General features: G+C 40.0%; 1 protein-coding gene across 4 annotated transcripts in view; it reads left to right on the top strand.

Annotated features, from left to right (window-relative positions):
* The window catches only part of SH3GL3 (SH3 domain containing GRB2 like 3, endophilin A3), a 78,046-nt gene extending 67,722 nt beyond the window's left edge, over positions 1 to 10,324 (top strand). For all 4 annotated transcript variants that reach the window (XM_032790640.2, XM_075069657.1, XM_032790642.2 and 1 more), the window contains exons 7-9: positions 1,359 to 1,462; positions 2,456 to 2,583; positions 9,544 to 10,324. In XM_032790640.2, the coding sequence (XP_032646531.1) occupies positions 1,359 to 1,462; positions 2,456 to 2,583; positions 9,544 to 9,749 (438 nt within the window). In that variant the 3' untranslated portion in view covers positions 9,750 to 10,324. The remainder of the gene's footprint in view (positions 1 to 1,358; positions 1,463 to 2,455; positions 2,584 to 9,543) is intronic.
* Positions 10,325 to 16,048: the final 5,724 nt, after the last annotated feature.

Raw genomic sequence — 16,048 nt, forward strand, 5'->3', positions numbered from 1 at the left:
CTGAGTTCATACTGAATATCTTGCTGCTGTTGTGGAAGGGAGGATTCTGTCACCACCAGCCCTATGCATGTCCCCTGCACAAAATTTGTTCATCTGGGCCTTACTCAGGGTTAGAGTTTGCTTAGCATGCAGGTACATCATCAAATTATGTCTAAATTAATGCAGCAGCGGTGGCCATTTAGGTTAGTGTTTGAACCATAGTGGGAGGGACTGGCAGGAATGTCTATAAATGTATTGAAATGCGTATGTGAAGTCTTGTAAAATGAAAAAAAAATTGTGCCAGATCCTCAACTGGTGTTGGTCTCTTGACTTCAGTAGAGCTACATCAGTTTACACCAGCTGAGGATCTGACCCTGTGTATTTAAATTATGTATATTGTGTGGCAATGTTTTGCTTCATTAGGGTTCTAGCAGAGTTTTCAGTAAACACTTTGAGTAGGAAAAAACAGATAAAATATTCAACACAAACCAATAATTTAATTTTAACAAATCTACCCAGACACCTTCTCCTGATCAGACCCAGTAAAGGCTGAGAGTGTGATTATGTTGGATTTCACTTTACTGGGGCTCATTGTCTAAATGTCATGTATTTAAAAAAGAAAAGGAATGAGAGAAGAAAAAATAAATACTACTTTATCAGAGTGCTATTCTTGGATTGGCCAGTTTGTGCTGTGGGTATTTTTACCGTTTTTTAAAATATTTTTGTGACTGCATGAGAGAACGGTGTTTCCCTCCTCCCTCCCCCATTTCAATATACAGATTCTGGAACAATTAGCTGCAATTTTTAAATCTGAGCCGATAAATAACACTTTATTTATCAATTTATAAATGCTGCCACCTAGTGAGATAAGTCTGGACCTTTTCAGGACTGCAGTTTGTGGCCTAAAGGAATTAAAAACAACATTGATGGGTTTTGTAATAAGATATGGCATAACCTCACTTAGCCAGATCTCATTGATTAACCACTGCTGCCAGAAATGGGATCTTGTCCTTGTCTGTTTCAGAATATTTCCAGTTAAGTTAGGGGAAAATATACATATATTTGATCAAGTTACTTCGTTTGAATAAGTCCCATTACGGATACGAGAACATGCCCTGTATTATGGTCCTGATCCTGCAGTAAGACCCCCTGGAGCTCAGCACAGTCACAGGGCTCTGCCCACATAGTGCTCATTGCAGGCTATGTCAAATCATTACTATATAGAAATATCACCTTGTAAGATCCCAGGATCTTATGAGATACCTGGTCTATTTTGAGTGTTTTTAACCGGGCTTCTTATTGTCTGTTTATAACCTTGTAGTTGATTCCATAGCTGGCACGCAGACTCCTTAAAGTCATTTTCTACTTTTACACTTTAGGTAGAGCAAGTTAGCCAGTTGGCAGTATTTATAGAAGCAGCATTAGACTACCATAAACAGTCCACAGAAATTCTGGAGGAACTGCAGAGCACACTGCAAAACCGGTAAGAATAAACCTGATCAGAGAATTCTCAACATCTTTTGGAGCTAATGTTTGGGAGTATGATGTTGAGCTGCAGTTCAGAAGCAGCAGCATCTCACAAATGCCTCACGGATGCATCTTTTTATATCCATAGTCATTTGTTACATCTCTGAATCTCAATGAACGTAACCACCTCAAACTCTTGCCAGCTGTCACTTCTTGATGCACTGTAGGCCTTTAAGAGTTCACATCCCTCTGTATAATGAAATCTGACCATAAAACTTATTGATACATACTTCTGTGCTCATGCCAAACCCCACGCCCACATCTACAGGAGTTAATCAGGAGCTTTGCCATTTACCGGTGGGTTTTGTCCATACAAACAGACATGGGCCTATGTTTTCTATGACACATTTTAGGAAGCCTTGTTAAAAAACTGACCTGTTTATCATAATGATTGTTGTACACATAAAATCCTACAATGCATCACAAAATTGCTAGCTAGGAGCACAGTTCTGATGTGATGTGTTGATTGGCCACAGAGACTTTGTGTGATACTAATGGAGCAAAAGGGGTAAAAAATTACCACTAGTAGTTTATGCTTTATGCTCTCATAGTTAGAACCAACAAGGATCTGGGTTCTAAATGGTCTGACTCATCATTGACTTACTGGCTACTTTCTGCACATATCATTTTGTAGCCTGAGTTTCAGGAGTGCTCATCACCCAGATCATCCACTGAACTCAATGGTAGCTGTAGGTTCTCAGCACTTTGGAAAGTCAGGCTATTAATCTTTGTCCCCCAGTCAACACAGCTAAAAAACTGGGTAGAAGTAGAGACTTTCTAAAATGTTACATTGGAGTCAAGCAGTTCTGGATGAATAAATTACAAACCGTATTTTTTTTTTATAACCATCTGTCCTTCAGTTGTTAAAGCACTGAATCCAAGTAGACGCTCCAAAGGTCCTGTTGCCTTCCAGGATTAAATCTCGTGCCAATCTTTCTCTGTGTTTCAGAATAAATGGAGCATCCAGTCGTCCTAAGCATGAATTCAAGCCAAAACCTGTAATAACTTCAGCTCTGGAAATCAGTGATAATCAACAGCACAATGGGATTTCATACATTTCTTCAATAAAATCATCAGGTGAGCCCATGATTGTGGAATCAGCCTGTTGATGTTTGCATTTTATGGAGGAATTATAATTACTGGAGTTGAAGTATTGCTCATATAATGCTAGTTGAAAACCAATAGAGTCCTACTGTTGTCTATGCTACTATGCTGCCTATGCCTACAGTTAGCTGCCCATACTTGGAAAATGGTCTCCTTGGTGTTTTTTATTAACTTTTTTAAACAGCTAAAGGTAAAACTTTAAGTGTAACACAGAAAATTAAATATGAACACAACTTATTTTGTTAGCATGTAACCCCTTCTGGTTCCACAAAGGCAGATCAATAAAATGTGCAAACTTGGTCTGTGTAGGAGAGACTGCTGTACCTATTAACATGCATAGACCCTGATCTCGTGGGAAAAAATGATGGTCACCTTTTTTGAAATTCTCTTCAAGGTGTTTAATATTATGAATCTTGTCACTGGTCAGTGGAGAAGCTAAATGTAATAACTAATTTAAATGTTGGATCAGACGCTTTATTTCTCATCTCACTGATCAGAGGCACTTTTCCTCTGTCTCTATTACTCTTAGTGAGCTATATGCAAAGGCAAATAATGAAACACAAAAGACAAACAATAATAAGACAAAAGGAAAAGAGTAAAAAGCCACCAGCACTTTTTCCATAACCAGGATAGGTGAGGATCTGAAAGAAAAGCACCGAGGGGAGGGGGAAAATGATCCAGAGGGTCCATCCTTCACTTGGCTTGAGAATTAGGAGCTGGCTATTGACTCCGAGACACAGTTACTCTCTGGGCTACTTTTCTACCCTCTGGCTTTAATCACTCTTTCTGTTTCTGTTTTGTTTCTTTTTAGAGAGCTGGGAGGGAAACAGAGAGAGAGAATTAGAAGTGGAGGAGGAAATATGGGGCTATACTTGATACTCTCAGCTTAAAGAGAGGGAGGGGGGGAAAAGGCTAAGGGTATATCTGCACCAGGCTGGGAGTGTGTCTTGTGCCCTGGATAGATTCACTAGCTCTGCTTGAGCTAGTGCCCTAAAAATAGCAGTGTGGATGTTACAAAATATTTCCCTCAATCCTTCTCTTTGCAACTGTTCTTTAGACTCTACTGACACCAAAAAGGTTACCTGTTCTAGCACTCTGTATTTTTTCCCCCAAAGAACTTGAGGACTTGGTTGCTGTTCTTAACATCTGCTGGGAGAGGTATCATCAGTAAAGTCATGGGTAATTCTCCTCTGTCTCCTCCTTCCCCGCATTAGAAAGCCAGCATTAACACTACTGAGTTCTATGCCAGGGATAAACGTGGCTCTGGCAGTATAACCCGGGAAGCTTGCTGTGCTTATTTTATATTTAAACAAGACATCTGAAACAGATTTGATGTATACTATATGATTTAGAAAATACTGTTCAGACAATTTATGCAAAATGGTGCCAAGTGTTTTAGATGTTAGGAGCTGGAGAAGCTTGACAATATGTTCAGCACTCTCACCTCATTCAGATCACTCCTATAAACGCTCTTCTACTTTCTACAAAAGCAAGCATTTTCACACTTAACTTCTCTGCGCACTCCTCCACCCCTGCTGACACTATCAAAAAGTGTGTGTGGCATCCCTTTGGTCACTTGAACTAGATCCTTTATTGGGAGTAGCCTTGTTAGTCTGTAGCCACAAAAACAACAAGGAGTCCGGTGGCACCTTAAAGACTAACAGATTTATTTGGGCATAAGCTTTCGTGGGTAAAAAACCTCACTTCTTCAGATGCATGGAGTGAAAATTACAGATGCAGGCATTCTGTACTGCAGAGGTAGGCAACCTATGGCACGCGTGCTGAAGGCGGCATGTGAGCTGATTTTCAGTGGCACTCACACTGCCTGGGTTCTGGCCACCGATCCGGGTAGCTCTGCATTTTCATTTAATTTTAAATGAAGCTTCTTAAACATTTAAAGAACCTTATTTACTTTAGATACAATAGTTTAGTTATATATTATAGACTTATAGAAAGATCTTCTAAAAACGTTACAACGTATGACTGGCACGCGAAACCTTAAATTAGAGTGAATAAATGAAGACTCGGCACACCATTTCTGAAAGGTTGCCGACCCCTGGTATATTGACACAATTAGATCCCGATACTCTTTCTCATACTAAATAGAACCTTCCTCAAATATATCCATTGAATTCAATGGGACTCCTTGCAAACTAAGTTACTTCCCATTAAGTGTAACAGCTATCATAGTCTAGCCCTTTGCTTATATGTTGGAATGCTTTATTCCATATTTCATCGTATTGTGCCTTGTACATTGTAAGCTCTTTGGAATAGGGGTGGTGTTTTCCTTTGTACAGTTCCTAGTACAGTGGGACTTCTTACAGGAGTGACATGCAAACACAGTGAAGTATCAGGTCCTTAGAAACGTTATTTCATGGGAAAAAGTCCTGGATGATTTAACTGCTTTACTGATTAAGTGCAGATGACAAATCTACGTTTTGTTCTAATTCGCTGTTGTCCCAATTAATCAGCAGAAGCTGAGAGTGTCATCTGGCTCATTATGAAACTGTTTAAATGCAGAGTCACATCTTGCCTCTCATTCATTTTGCTCATCAAAGGAAAGTAGTTGTGGTTAGCTGTCCTATGTTTAATTTAATGGGACTAACTCATGGGAGTAAAGTTACTTATGTGCATAAGTGTTTACAGAATCAGGCTGTAAGAGAGGGCTAGAATAATTCTATCCTCAGGCACATCTAGGATGTCATTCTTTCTTTACTATATATTCTTGCTACCATATATATTCTTCAATGTGCGGCAAACAGAGGAGCAACATCTACTAGAAGTTTCTTTTGAGGAAAAGTGGCATTTTTAGATGGTCATCTGGCATCAGATAGGACAGTCCCACAAGTACATTCAGCCTCATGCTTTCCAATACTTCCTCCATGTTCTTTCATTATAAATTCAGTCTGCATTTGGGGAGTCCAGTAGGTCAGCATAAACAGTCTTTGGGGGGTGTGTGTGTGTTTATAGTACATTAGCATAGCACCAAGGAACCTTGTCATGGACTAGGACCCCATTGTGCAAAGTGCTAGACAAGCTTAGAGCAAAAAAGACAGTTGTTGCCCCAAGAGCTCTCAGTCTAAATCCATGAACTCAGCAACTACAGTAGGCAGAATGTTGCTTCAGCTACAGTTAGAGAGGCAGGCACAATACTATACACTAACAAATGCTCCTGCAGTTTCCTTAGCTTCTTAAATCTCTGCAACAGCCTTCAGATAGTTTGCACAGTGGAGAAGGATAGAGCCATGTGACCTCTTTGTGTTAAATTGTGTATTTTTAAAACTAGCAACCAGCGCTGCCTCTGCTCTTTTCAGCTGGGAAGCTTTGTTTTGCCACACTGTACAGCAGTGACACCAGGTGCCGTAGATTAGCAGCAGCTGCATTACTTTAGTGAAGACCTTGACTGATGTTAGGCTCTGGAGTAGCTGTAGCCATTACTTTAAGATCCTTCTGTGTTGCCTGAGATTACTCTCCTCCCCCACGTGTTTTGGAGCCTAAAAGGCAAAAAGTTCCTTCCTCACTCTCAATCTTTTTATCCCTCCTCTCTTTAAGAAAAACAAAACCAGTGCGATATACTGTGTAGTTATGATCCTAAAAGACTCACGCTTTTAAAGAAATACATTCTGCACCCAGTGTTATCAATGTAACATCACATATCTTGCTGTGTCAGAAATAAACTGATTGCTGGAGTAAAAGTTGTATGTCAAGCCCCTGCCAGAACAGCTGATGAAAACAAGAAGTGTTTTCAGTTATTCAGAAAGGCTTCTTCTGCTGTTGGAACTTCATATGAGCAGATACAGCTTCCACATTCTATACTGAGGAAGCTGTCTGAAAACACTCAATTATTTTTTTTAAACTATTCACCCTATTTCTGTGGAAGACTATAGCCCAGATCCTGACTTGCTCCGAGCTGGGCTTAGCACAGGTCAGGAAGAGAGTACAAAAGTAGCTTTAAACAACCATCTGACCTGCGGAATACCTGATTTGCTATTGTGGCTGTGAATGGAAATAGCCAAAGCACAGCACATTCTGGCCACACCCCATTTTGTGCTCTAGTGCAGGGCTGTGAAGGCAGGGGCACAAAAGCACTCCATCTTTTCTACAACCTCTAAGGGGAACCCTGGGGGCCATTTCTACTGTGTTTATTGCCCTTTTACATTGCTAGAGTAGTGTAAACAGGCTGGAAAGGAATAGGGAATCCATCCACGAAGCATAATGTTAAAATTTTGGGGCAAAACAATCTAACATTGTGCCCCTACATTTGTTGTCATCACTTTAAAGATCCATTGCTAGTGTTTGTCCACAGATACAAGAGAAGCATTTACTGATTCGTAGTTTTGCTTGCTCAAAATGCTCTTTCTGCTTCTTATTGCTAGACAATTTCTCTGAGCAGCTACTTTTTAATGGTTTCGTTTCCTTACATTTTATAACAATAACACTGTGATTAGCAGATTTAATAACAAATTTTAATGAGTGACATGGAATTTTTAACAGCTTCATTGGTTTTGAAAATCTATGTGCGTATTGCAATATTTAACAGAATATATAGACTATTCCAGACAGAAATTGGACCTCTGTCTGATTGCTTGATTAGCATGCTAGATAATTAGGAGAGATGGCCAAGATTAGAATAATTTGAGAATCGTGCAGATTTTGAGCAAAAAGAGTAGCTAGAATAATTTAATATTAAAGACCTTCATTAGCTGTTTTGCTGTAAGTATTAAAGAGAGCATTAAAAACTTCTTTGTCTTGATATAATGCACTTTCCTACTGTAAATTAGCAAGAGGCAGCATGAAACCTTTTTCCCCCCATTTCCCCTTTGTGAATAGACTTTATTCAAAATCACTGGATTTTTCTTTTAGTATAATAGGTAAGTTTTAATCAATGTCCTAGAAAAAAAATGAATCTCAGCTGAAACTATGGGTAGCCTTCTGCCCATGGAACCATCTCTAGAACATGAATAGTGGAGGAATGTTGTTAGCATATGTCAAGGTGTCTTTCCCCACTCTGAACTTTAGAGTACAGATGTGGGGGACCTGCATGGACCCTTCTAAGCTTAATTACTAGCTTAGATCTGGTAACACCGCCACCACCCAGAATTTCAGTGTCTGGGGCACTTTCTGTCCCCCCAAAACTTTCTCCTCCCTGGGTTGCCTTGAGGGACTTCACCAATTCCCTGGTGAACACAGATCCAAACCCCTTGGACTAAACAAGTAGGAGAAATTAACCATCCCCCCTTTCCCCCACCAATCCCTGGTGAGTTCCAGATCCAATCCCCTTGGATCTTAAAACAAGGAGAAATCAATCGGTTCTTAAAAAGAAACTTTTACCTTTCTTTCTTTAATTAAAAGCTAGCTCTGTAAAGCAGGATGGAAAATGCTTACGGGTAATTCAGATTCCCTATAGACCGAGGGTCCTCTCCCCCAGCTTAGTCAAAGTTACAGCAAACAGAGGAAAATCCTCCAGCAAAAAGAAACATTACAAGTGAGAAAAACAACATAAGACTAACACGCCTGCTGGCTAATACTTACAATTGAAAAACACAGAGACTGATCAGAAAGATTTGAGAGCCTGGATGATCCGTCCTCTCAGTCCCGAGAGTGAACAACAACACCACCAAAAGAGCAAACAAGACTTTCCTCCACCAAAGATTGAAGTACTTATCCCCTTATTTGGCCTCTAGTCAGGTGTCAGCCAGGTTACTGAGCTTCTTAACCCTTTACAGGTAAAAGAGAACATAAACTCTTAAATCTGTTTAGACAGCATAATTTACTGTTCAGAGGTTGAATGATAGACTAATAATGTATTATTCACATATCCGCTGGCTTGATATATGCTAACCATTCCATACATGAGAAGTCTATAACACTGAAAGATTACACTGCAAAGTTAGCCATTTGGTTAGCTGTGAAAATCTCTTGTCACTTTATCATACAATGTACAATAATTATTCATGTTGACTTTTCCCCATAAGTTTAAGTACTGGTTTTAGTATTATGTATATAATGCCACTAATATTTAAACACAAGAAGGTTTGGAGTGAACGTCTTACACTATAACTAAGTCAAACACAATATACTAGAATCACAAAGAAAGTCAGATACTGTGTGAATGGGGCTGCAATTAATTCTCATCCAAAAAATAGTTTTGCAAACTTTAAGAGGCGGTGTTGTTGCTAATATGACTGTTGATCAAATGGAGGTAAAGGGCAGAGACAGTAAGTGGTCTGAACACACGAGCTGCCCTACCAGAGCAGCTATCTGTAAATACAACTTAGAGATAATTGTCTGTCTTCATGTGGCGAAGGCGATAGAACCTCATATCCCTATTTGATGATTAAGGTCCCAGTCCTGAAAATATTTTCATATAAGATGGGTGCTACTGAAATCAGTAGGGCCATTCTCACGCATACATGTTGGTAGGATTGGATCTTCAAACTGTTTATAGTTCTGGTGTATAGTGTTCTTGTTGAATTCCTGTCCTCTAGTTAGCTTCCATGCAGCCCAGTTCCTAGTCTTATAGATTGAATAGACATTTGTTCAGCTGTTTGCCATCATGCCTGTCCACTCACCTCTTTTTTAAAAAAAACAAAAACCCTGGTAATAGAATTCATGACCACCCCAAATGTTAAAGTGATTCAGGTTTTCCAAGGGAATTCAAATGGCAGTAAAATACATTTGCTTTGAAGAGGAGGAAAAGAGAGCTACCCTGTATGCAGTTTATCACCCTCTATGCTGTACATGACATTACATGGCAGGAACAGACTTTGTGTAGGTGAAAGTGGTGATGGGAAGACTAACAGCACCCACAATATAGGCCCATTCAGCTCATTGTGCTTACGGCAGAGCTAAGTTTCTATCCTTGTTTTCATGCTCAATAGGTAAGTGGAGTACTTTAGAGCTATTAAATATTTTCTTTTGTCACTGGGACAGGTTCTTCAGTGCACATGGATCAGCCCTGCTGCCAAGCTCTGTATGACTTTGAGCCAGAAAATGAAGGCGAGCTTGGGTTTAAGGAAGGCGACATCATTACTTTGACCAATCAAATTGATGAGAATTGGTATGAAGGGATGTTAAATGGAGAGTCTGGTTTCTTCCCCATTAATTATGTTGAAGTGATGGTACCTTTGCCTCAGTGAACACCTAATGCAAACCATGAACATTAATTTCATGATTGAAATGGATTCATAATTGTTTCATGAATGTGGCATTCTGTGAAAGCCTTGCTATTTGACTGACAGATTTTTGTATGCATCTTTTTTAAATGTATTTATTTTGTATTCCTTTAGTTTGTATAAAAACAAAAAAACCCCAACCCTTCCTTGGCTACGTGAAAATGCAAAAAAACCAACCTCCACTTTTTTTTGCTTTTGTGCCTGGAAGATTACTGTCTGAGGTGTTTACTAATAGCTCACTGTTGCTCCACAAATGTACTCCTTGGCTCTTACTGTATGTGGAGCCTTTTTAAAATAATCCTCTGGCTGCAATGATTTTACTGTCAAAAACTAATTGTAACCAGTTAAGAATTACTGATGTCACTAAGCCTTTTTCATCCATTGCAATGTAATTTACTGTGATTAAGTTAATCTGTGCTTCACGTTGAATGTTGACAAAAGGCTAAGATGTTCGTGTACTAAGTACAAAGACTTAGAACTGAATATTCCTCTAATTTACTGACTATAATTAATAAATATTACTGTGGGGAAAGTGTAAAGACTGCTGTTTATACAGTTGGATTTCTGGCACTTGTTTTCAAGCAGTGGTTTTTAATGCTGTGAAAGAGCACGTTCCTCTATAGATGCACCTCCATTTTCAGAAGGTGTTTGACATTGTACAAAATGAACTGTCAGGACCAATTCCCTCAATCTTCGACAGGTGCATTTGTGACATTGTGGTCTCATCTAAAATAGAATCCTAGAAATGTAGCTCACTCTCATTCATTCATAATGCCTGTTTACATTATCTTTTATTAACGGGATAGGAGAAAAGCGGCCTCTCTTCATATTCATTTGAGCCAAGTACAAACCGATGTTAGATCATGTCTGCTATGGACAGAGCTGTAGAAGATAACTTGATTGAGATGAATGGGGAAGTGTATTTCTACAGACAGGCTTGTAGCCAATTGAAATGACAATGCTAATTGACATTTTTCTTCCATCCCCCTTAAAAAAAAAAAGAGGAGCACTAGAAAATGTGCAGGGAAAGATTGCATGCCATTTTATAGCCTAGGAGGCACAAATTGAGGCAGGGACAGAGACTCGGCCTATTTCTGCAGTGGAGGTATAGCCTGTTCGAGCTCCCCTTGGCCTTAATTAGCAATGGCCAAGGAAATCAGTTGGCAGGGGAAAACAGGTGAACTGTAGCCAAGTTGCCCACTGGCTAAGACACCGGAGCCAGTGTTTTGAACGTAGAGCTGGTACAATGCAAGGATGAATTTGTACTTCTGCTCTCTGTCAGCTTCCCTCTAGGGCACCCTTTCCAGCCAGAGGCCTGCACCTTTTCTTCTTCCACTATGGAATCGTGTAATTCACTCCACTCTTTGACTATATTACTGCTGCAGCCCTAACTAGGATGTGCTCTTGCTACAAAATTATCTCTAGGAGCTTGTAACCACTATAAAACTGCAGTGACTTAGAGCAGCTTCTTTGTCAAAGAGTAGGATTCATATTCAGAAAAATTATAACATGCAGAGAGAAAGCAGTTATAATGATGAGTCTAAACACATTCTTATCTAAACTTAACATTTATCTCATAAAAATGGGGCCCAGGATTAAGCAGGGGGTCTTCCTCAGTATCTGTTTCTCTACAGACCTCTCTCCCCCCTACCCACCTCAGCTTTTAAACTACTTTCAAGTCCTGCATTTGCAAGTTACCACCTTGAAATGCTCAGAGTTTCAAACTAGGCTCCTCCCAGCCCGTTCTTAGTCTGCAACAGTAGAGGTGAGTGTCAAACAAATGATCACTTCCATGTCTGCTTGAGTAGTCCCAGTTGCACTAGTCATTGTCTGGTTTGTGTGTGTGTGTGAGAGAGAGAAAAGCTCCAGTGGGAATTAACTGTGTTCCACAGAGTAATGTACTAACCCCTACAGCTGTTATGCTTTATTATATGCACCTCCCCCATTCTTCATCAGAGATAAGTGATACTATTTCAACAAGAAAATGCTTTTATTAAATGCTTAAAGCCTTCACTGATACCTAGTTCTAGACCAGAGAATAAATAATCTCCTCCTGCTGATTGCAGTCAATAAGGGATGGAAGCTTGTACAGGTATAGAACAATACCAAGGGCACAAGCCAGAGGCTGAGGGCAGGGTAGGGGAAAAACCAGAATGCTCTACAACTGATTTAGTCTAGTAAACAGAAGCTTCCAAAATTGACAGCAAAACAAAGTCAAAGTGATACTTCCTTGACCTTAATACCCACTTCAGCCAATTAACAGTAGCACAACATATAGCAACACAGTGAAAATCCTTATCTCTGCTGTTGATGGATGCTTTCCATAGGCATTTAATTGGGAAATGGGGAGCTTTTACTTAAATGGCTTCCAGCTTGTTTATTTGCAGTGCTTAAGACTAGAAAAGGAGTACTTGTGGCACCTTAGAGACTAACATTTATTTGAGCATAAGCTTTCCTGGGCTACAGCCCACTTCATCAGATGCATAGGATGGAACATACAGTAAGAAGATATATACATACAGAGAACACAAAAAGATGGAAGTTCTATACCAACTCTAAGAGGCTAATTAATTAAGAGGAGCTATTATCAGCAGGAGAAAACAACTTTTGTAGTGATAATCAACATGGCCCATTCCAGACAGTGGACAAGAAGGTGTGAGGATACTTAACACAGGGAAATAGATTCCATTTGTTACATACACTGCTCTTATTATATGGCCCTTGTGACACAGCTTGTCTTAAGTACAAGCCATTGAGGAGCTCTAGCAAAGGTGGGTGGGTACAGCTTCCAGAGAGGGGCCCTAGCAAAGCCAGTATTAAACACTGGTTAGGATTTATTACTTTGCTTAGAGCTAGTATGTGATGGTTTTGCCTGTTGTATACCTCTAGAACCATCAGTGCAGGACCTACTACTTTCAGAATAGGCTAGCTTTAGTGTCTGTTAACCAAGTGAACCCCAGACCACCACCTGAGTCTCCTATGACTCACTGAGGGAGGATGGGAGCTGATTTTATGCAACCCAGAGTTACACTAGAGAAAGCACTTTAAGCTTTTGATTGTCTTGGTGCCAAGGGGACAGCAGAGATGAGAATAGGGAATACATCTTTAGCCTAAAACAGAGCTACTATTGTGTGTTAAGGTAGCCCAGTTTACCAAGAACTCTTACAAGCTATTCAGCAAGTAGTAACATTTGCCATTTTGGGATCTTGAGAAACAGCTCCCAAAAATTGGCTGCAACTGCCTATCTGAGCCTGTGTTTAGAACCCCAATCAGTGACAGAAGCTACAAGGCTAGGCTGACATATTCAGACAGCCCAGACCTGTGCTCACCACCCAGATTAGTAGTATTCAGAGGCAGGGAGTTGGCTACTGGACACCAGCAGAATGAAACTGAGCAGTTCCCTGCAGAGAACTCCATTTTGCCTCTCACCTGAGTGAGGATGCACCTACAAGCAAACTACCTCTGAAACAGCCAAGTTGTTGAAAGCATTGGACAGGGAGGAAAACCTGTCAGCCTAAGCAGCCTGACTGAGCAGGAAAGGATTCTCTGTTGACCTCACCAGTTAGGCCACCTTTGGTCCAGAAATCCAGAGCTTGAGCCATGTGGGAGCTGCTCCAACCAGTGAAAGATCTGCCTTTAACTGTAAGTATTGGGGATACTTCACATAACTAGTAAGGAAAGGGCTCCAGGTAGGGGGCCACAGGCACAGTGAAGGAGGAAGAAGGTACCTCCACTGTACATCAGCAATAGGCCTTGTTTTTATATAGTTCCCTGCTGTCCAGGCAGCCTGCTAGAATTCCACTTCAAGAACTGTACACAGCAGCTATGGCTGGGGACAGATTGGGGTTGTATCATCTGATTTTTTTTTTTAATCTGAAAGGATATTTTGAAGATACTTTTAAGCTGGATCTGCACATTAGGTGCAGGGTTTAACCTGTTCATCTAGCTGTTCCTTGGCTTTCCCCCTTACCTTTTACATTAAACTTGAGCTTTTTCTGTCCTAGGAGTTGTATTTTAATTCATTAACTCAGTCCCCCACTGGAGATACTGTGCATTGAGAACAGAGTTTAACTTCAGCAACCAACAAGGTAAGGTTAAGACACAGCAGTCCACTAGTCCTCAGCTGGCTGTTTGGGGAGTCACAGCCTGCCCCCAACCAGCCATCCATACAATTTCTGAAACCTGATGTGGCCCTCCGGCTGAAGAGTTTGCCCACCTCGATCTAGACCGACAAGAAATAGAACCCACTTTTTTTTCTCCTCATGCCTGTCCTCTGCTTATAGCTAGAACTATTGGGAAGTGTCTGCTCTAAGTTACTTAAATTAGGGTTGACTACTGTAGTACTTGAGTGGCTGGAATATTTTCTGTGGAATGAATTTAAGACAGAAAATATCATATTGTCTATATAAATCCCTGGTATGCTCATTTTGAGTAGTGCATGCAGATGTGGTCAATCCCTCTAAACAAAGATACTGAAATGGTTTAGAAAAAGGCAACAAATGATTAGAGTATGGAACAGCTTCCATATGGAGGAGAGATTAAGACTGGGATTTTCCAGGTTGGAAAGGAGAGACTAAAGGGGGGGGGGGGGAATATGATAGATCTAAACTGGTGTGGAGAAAGTAAATAAGGAAGTGTTATTTACTTGAATGCAACTAGGGTCACTCAGTGACATTACTAGGCAGGTTTAAGTTTCTTTATTTATTTTTCATACAATGCACAGTCAGTCTGTGGAACTCTTTGCCAGAGGATGTTGTGAAGGTCAAGACTAATCACAGACTTCAGAAAAAGAACTAGGATAAATCCATCAATGGTTAGCCAGAATGGGAGCTCTAGCCTCTGTTTGCCTAAAGCTGGGAATAGATCACTTGATTACCTGTTCTGTTCATTCCCTGTGTGGCACCTGGCATTAGCCACTGTCAGCAGACAGGATACTGGGCTAGATGGACCTTTGGTCTGATGCAGTATGGCTGTTTTTATGTAATTTATATTTAAGCACTGCTGACTGGGCTGTATTAGCCTAAGAGTGAAAAAAACTGGGGTGGTTTAATTTATAGTGCTGTTTACATCCTTCTAGAAGACTGGCTATTTGAAAGTGAAATTACTAGCAGTTTGAATCAAACTGTTGCAGCTTCTCTAATTAAACTTTTCCAGCATTTCATCCTCTCATACCTCTAGCATAGTATACTAGTAACTAGTATTACTATTTGGTATGTAAAAAATCAAGTTTCTTTGTACAGTAGGTTCATTGCAATTTCAGCTTTATTCAGAAACTGTACTATGAATAGTGTGCAATAGTTTCTAAAGCAGATTAGTCTATTATTGAAAGCATCTGCCTGCTTAAGGGAAAGGAGAGACTCTTAGCTCTTTAGGTGTGTGTTTTAGCTACACTTAGAATTTACAAACAATACAGATGTTAACTAAATCTGTCTAGCAAAGCGAGCATATGTTTAAACATTAAAGTCCAAGAGTGATATGTACATGGAAAATATATCTTTAATAGTAAAAATCAGTTGAACAGCCCAAGATTATAAACACAGCAAGATCATAAACAGAGCTTATTTTAAGTTCTTCTAAAGTGACAAGGTGCAACAAAATGAAGGATTTCAGTCTGCTAAAATATGAAAGGCCAAATTCACTCACCATTTAGGTGTCCAGTGTCTTAAAATGCTATGTTTTTAGATCAGTTTAACTGAAGAGAATTCTAAAGCACTCTAAAAAAGCATGGTCCTAACATGGGACAGATCTTAAAATTCAGACATACTATACAGTAGAGACTTTGGGCAAGGCAACAAAGAATTCTGAAAGCTGCTCCAGTGCTCAGATGGGGCTGCATCATCAGCTACCTTTTTAGCAAGGAAGCAGACTTGTGTTGTTTAACTAGGGACCCTTGCTGGGCTATTTCCCACTTTTCAGTATAGTCACTAGGTAAACAAAAAATAAAGCTACAGTGGCTAACTAGAGTGGCTACCCATGACCAACCCCGCTGCGTGCTAGACATTTTAGCTGCAGGTTGTTACAATGCTGTATATTAATCCACTTGAACTCAGTGCTCTAATAGGGAACATATCTAGCTATTTGACAAAATAGAAGTTAGCCTTACCTCAACTATGAATACAGAAGTGACAGTGTAAACTGCACGTCCTTATTTCAGATGTTTAACACTGGAACTTTCTTAAAAAGGTATCAAGACTTAGCAATCATTGGAGTGTGTGATCTCTAGCTATACCAAAACTGTTCAATTTAGTTCTGTCCCCATTAAT

Source organism: Chelonoidis abingdonii, chromosome 9 (genome assembly GCF_003597395.2).
Source record: "Chelonoidis abingdonii isolate Lonesome George chromosome 9, CheloAbing_2.0, whole genome shotgun sequence".
Lineage (NCBI taxonomy): Eukaryota > Metazoa > Chordata > Testudines > Testudinidae > Chelonoidis > Chelonoidis abingdonii.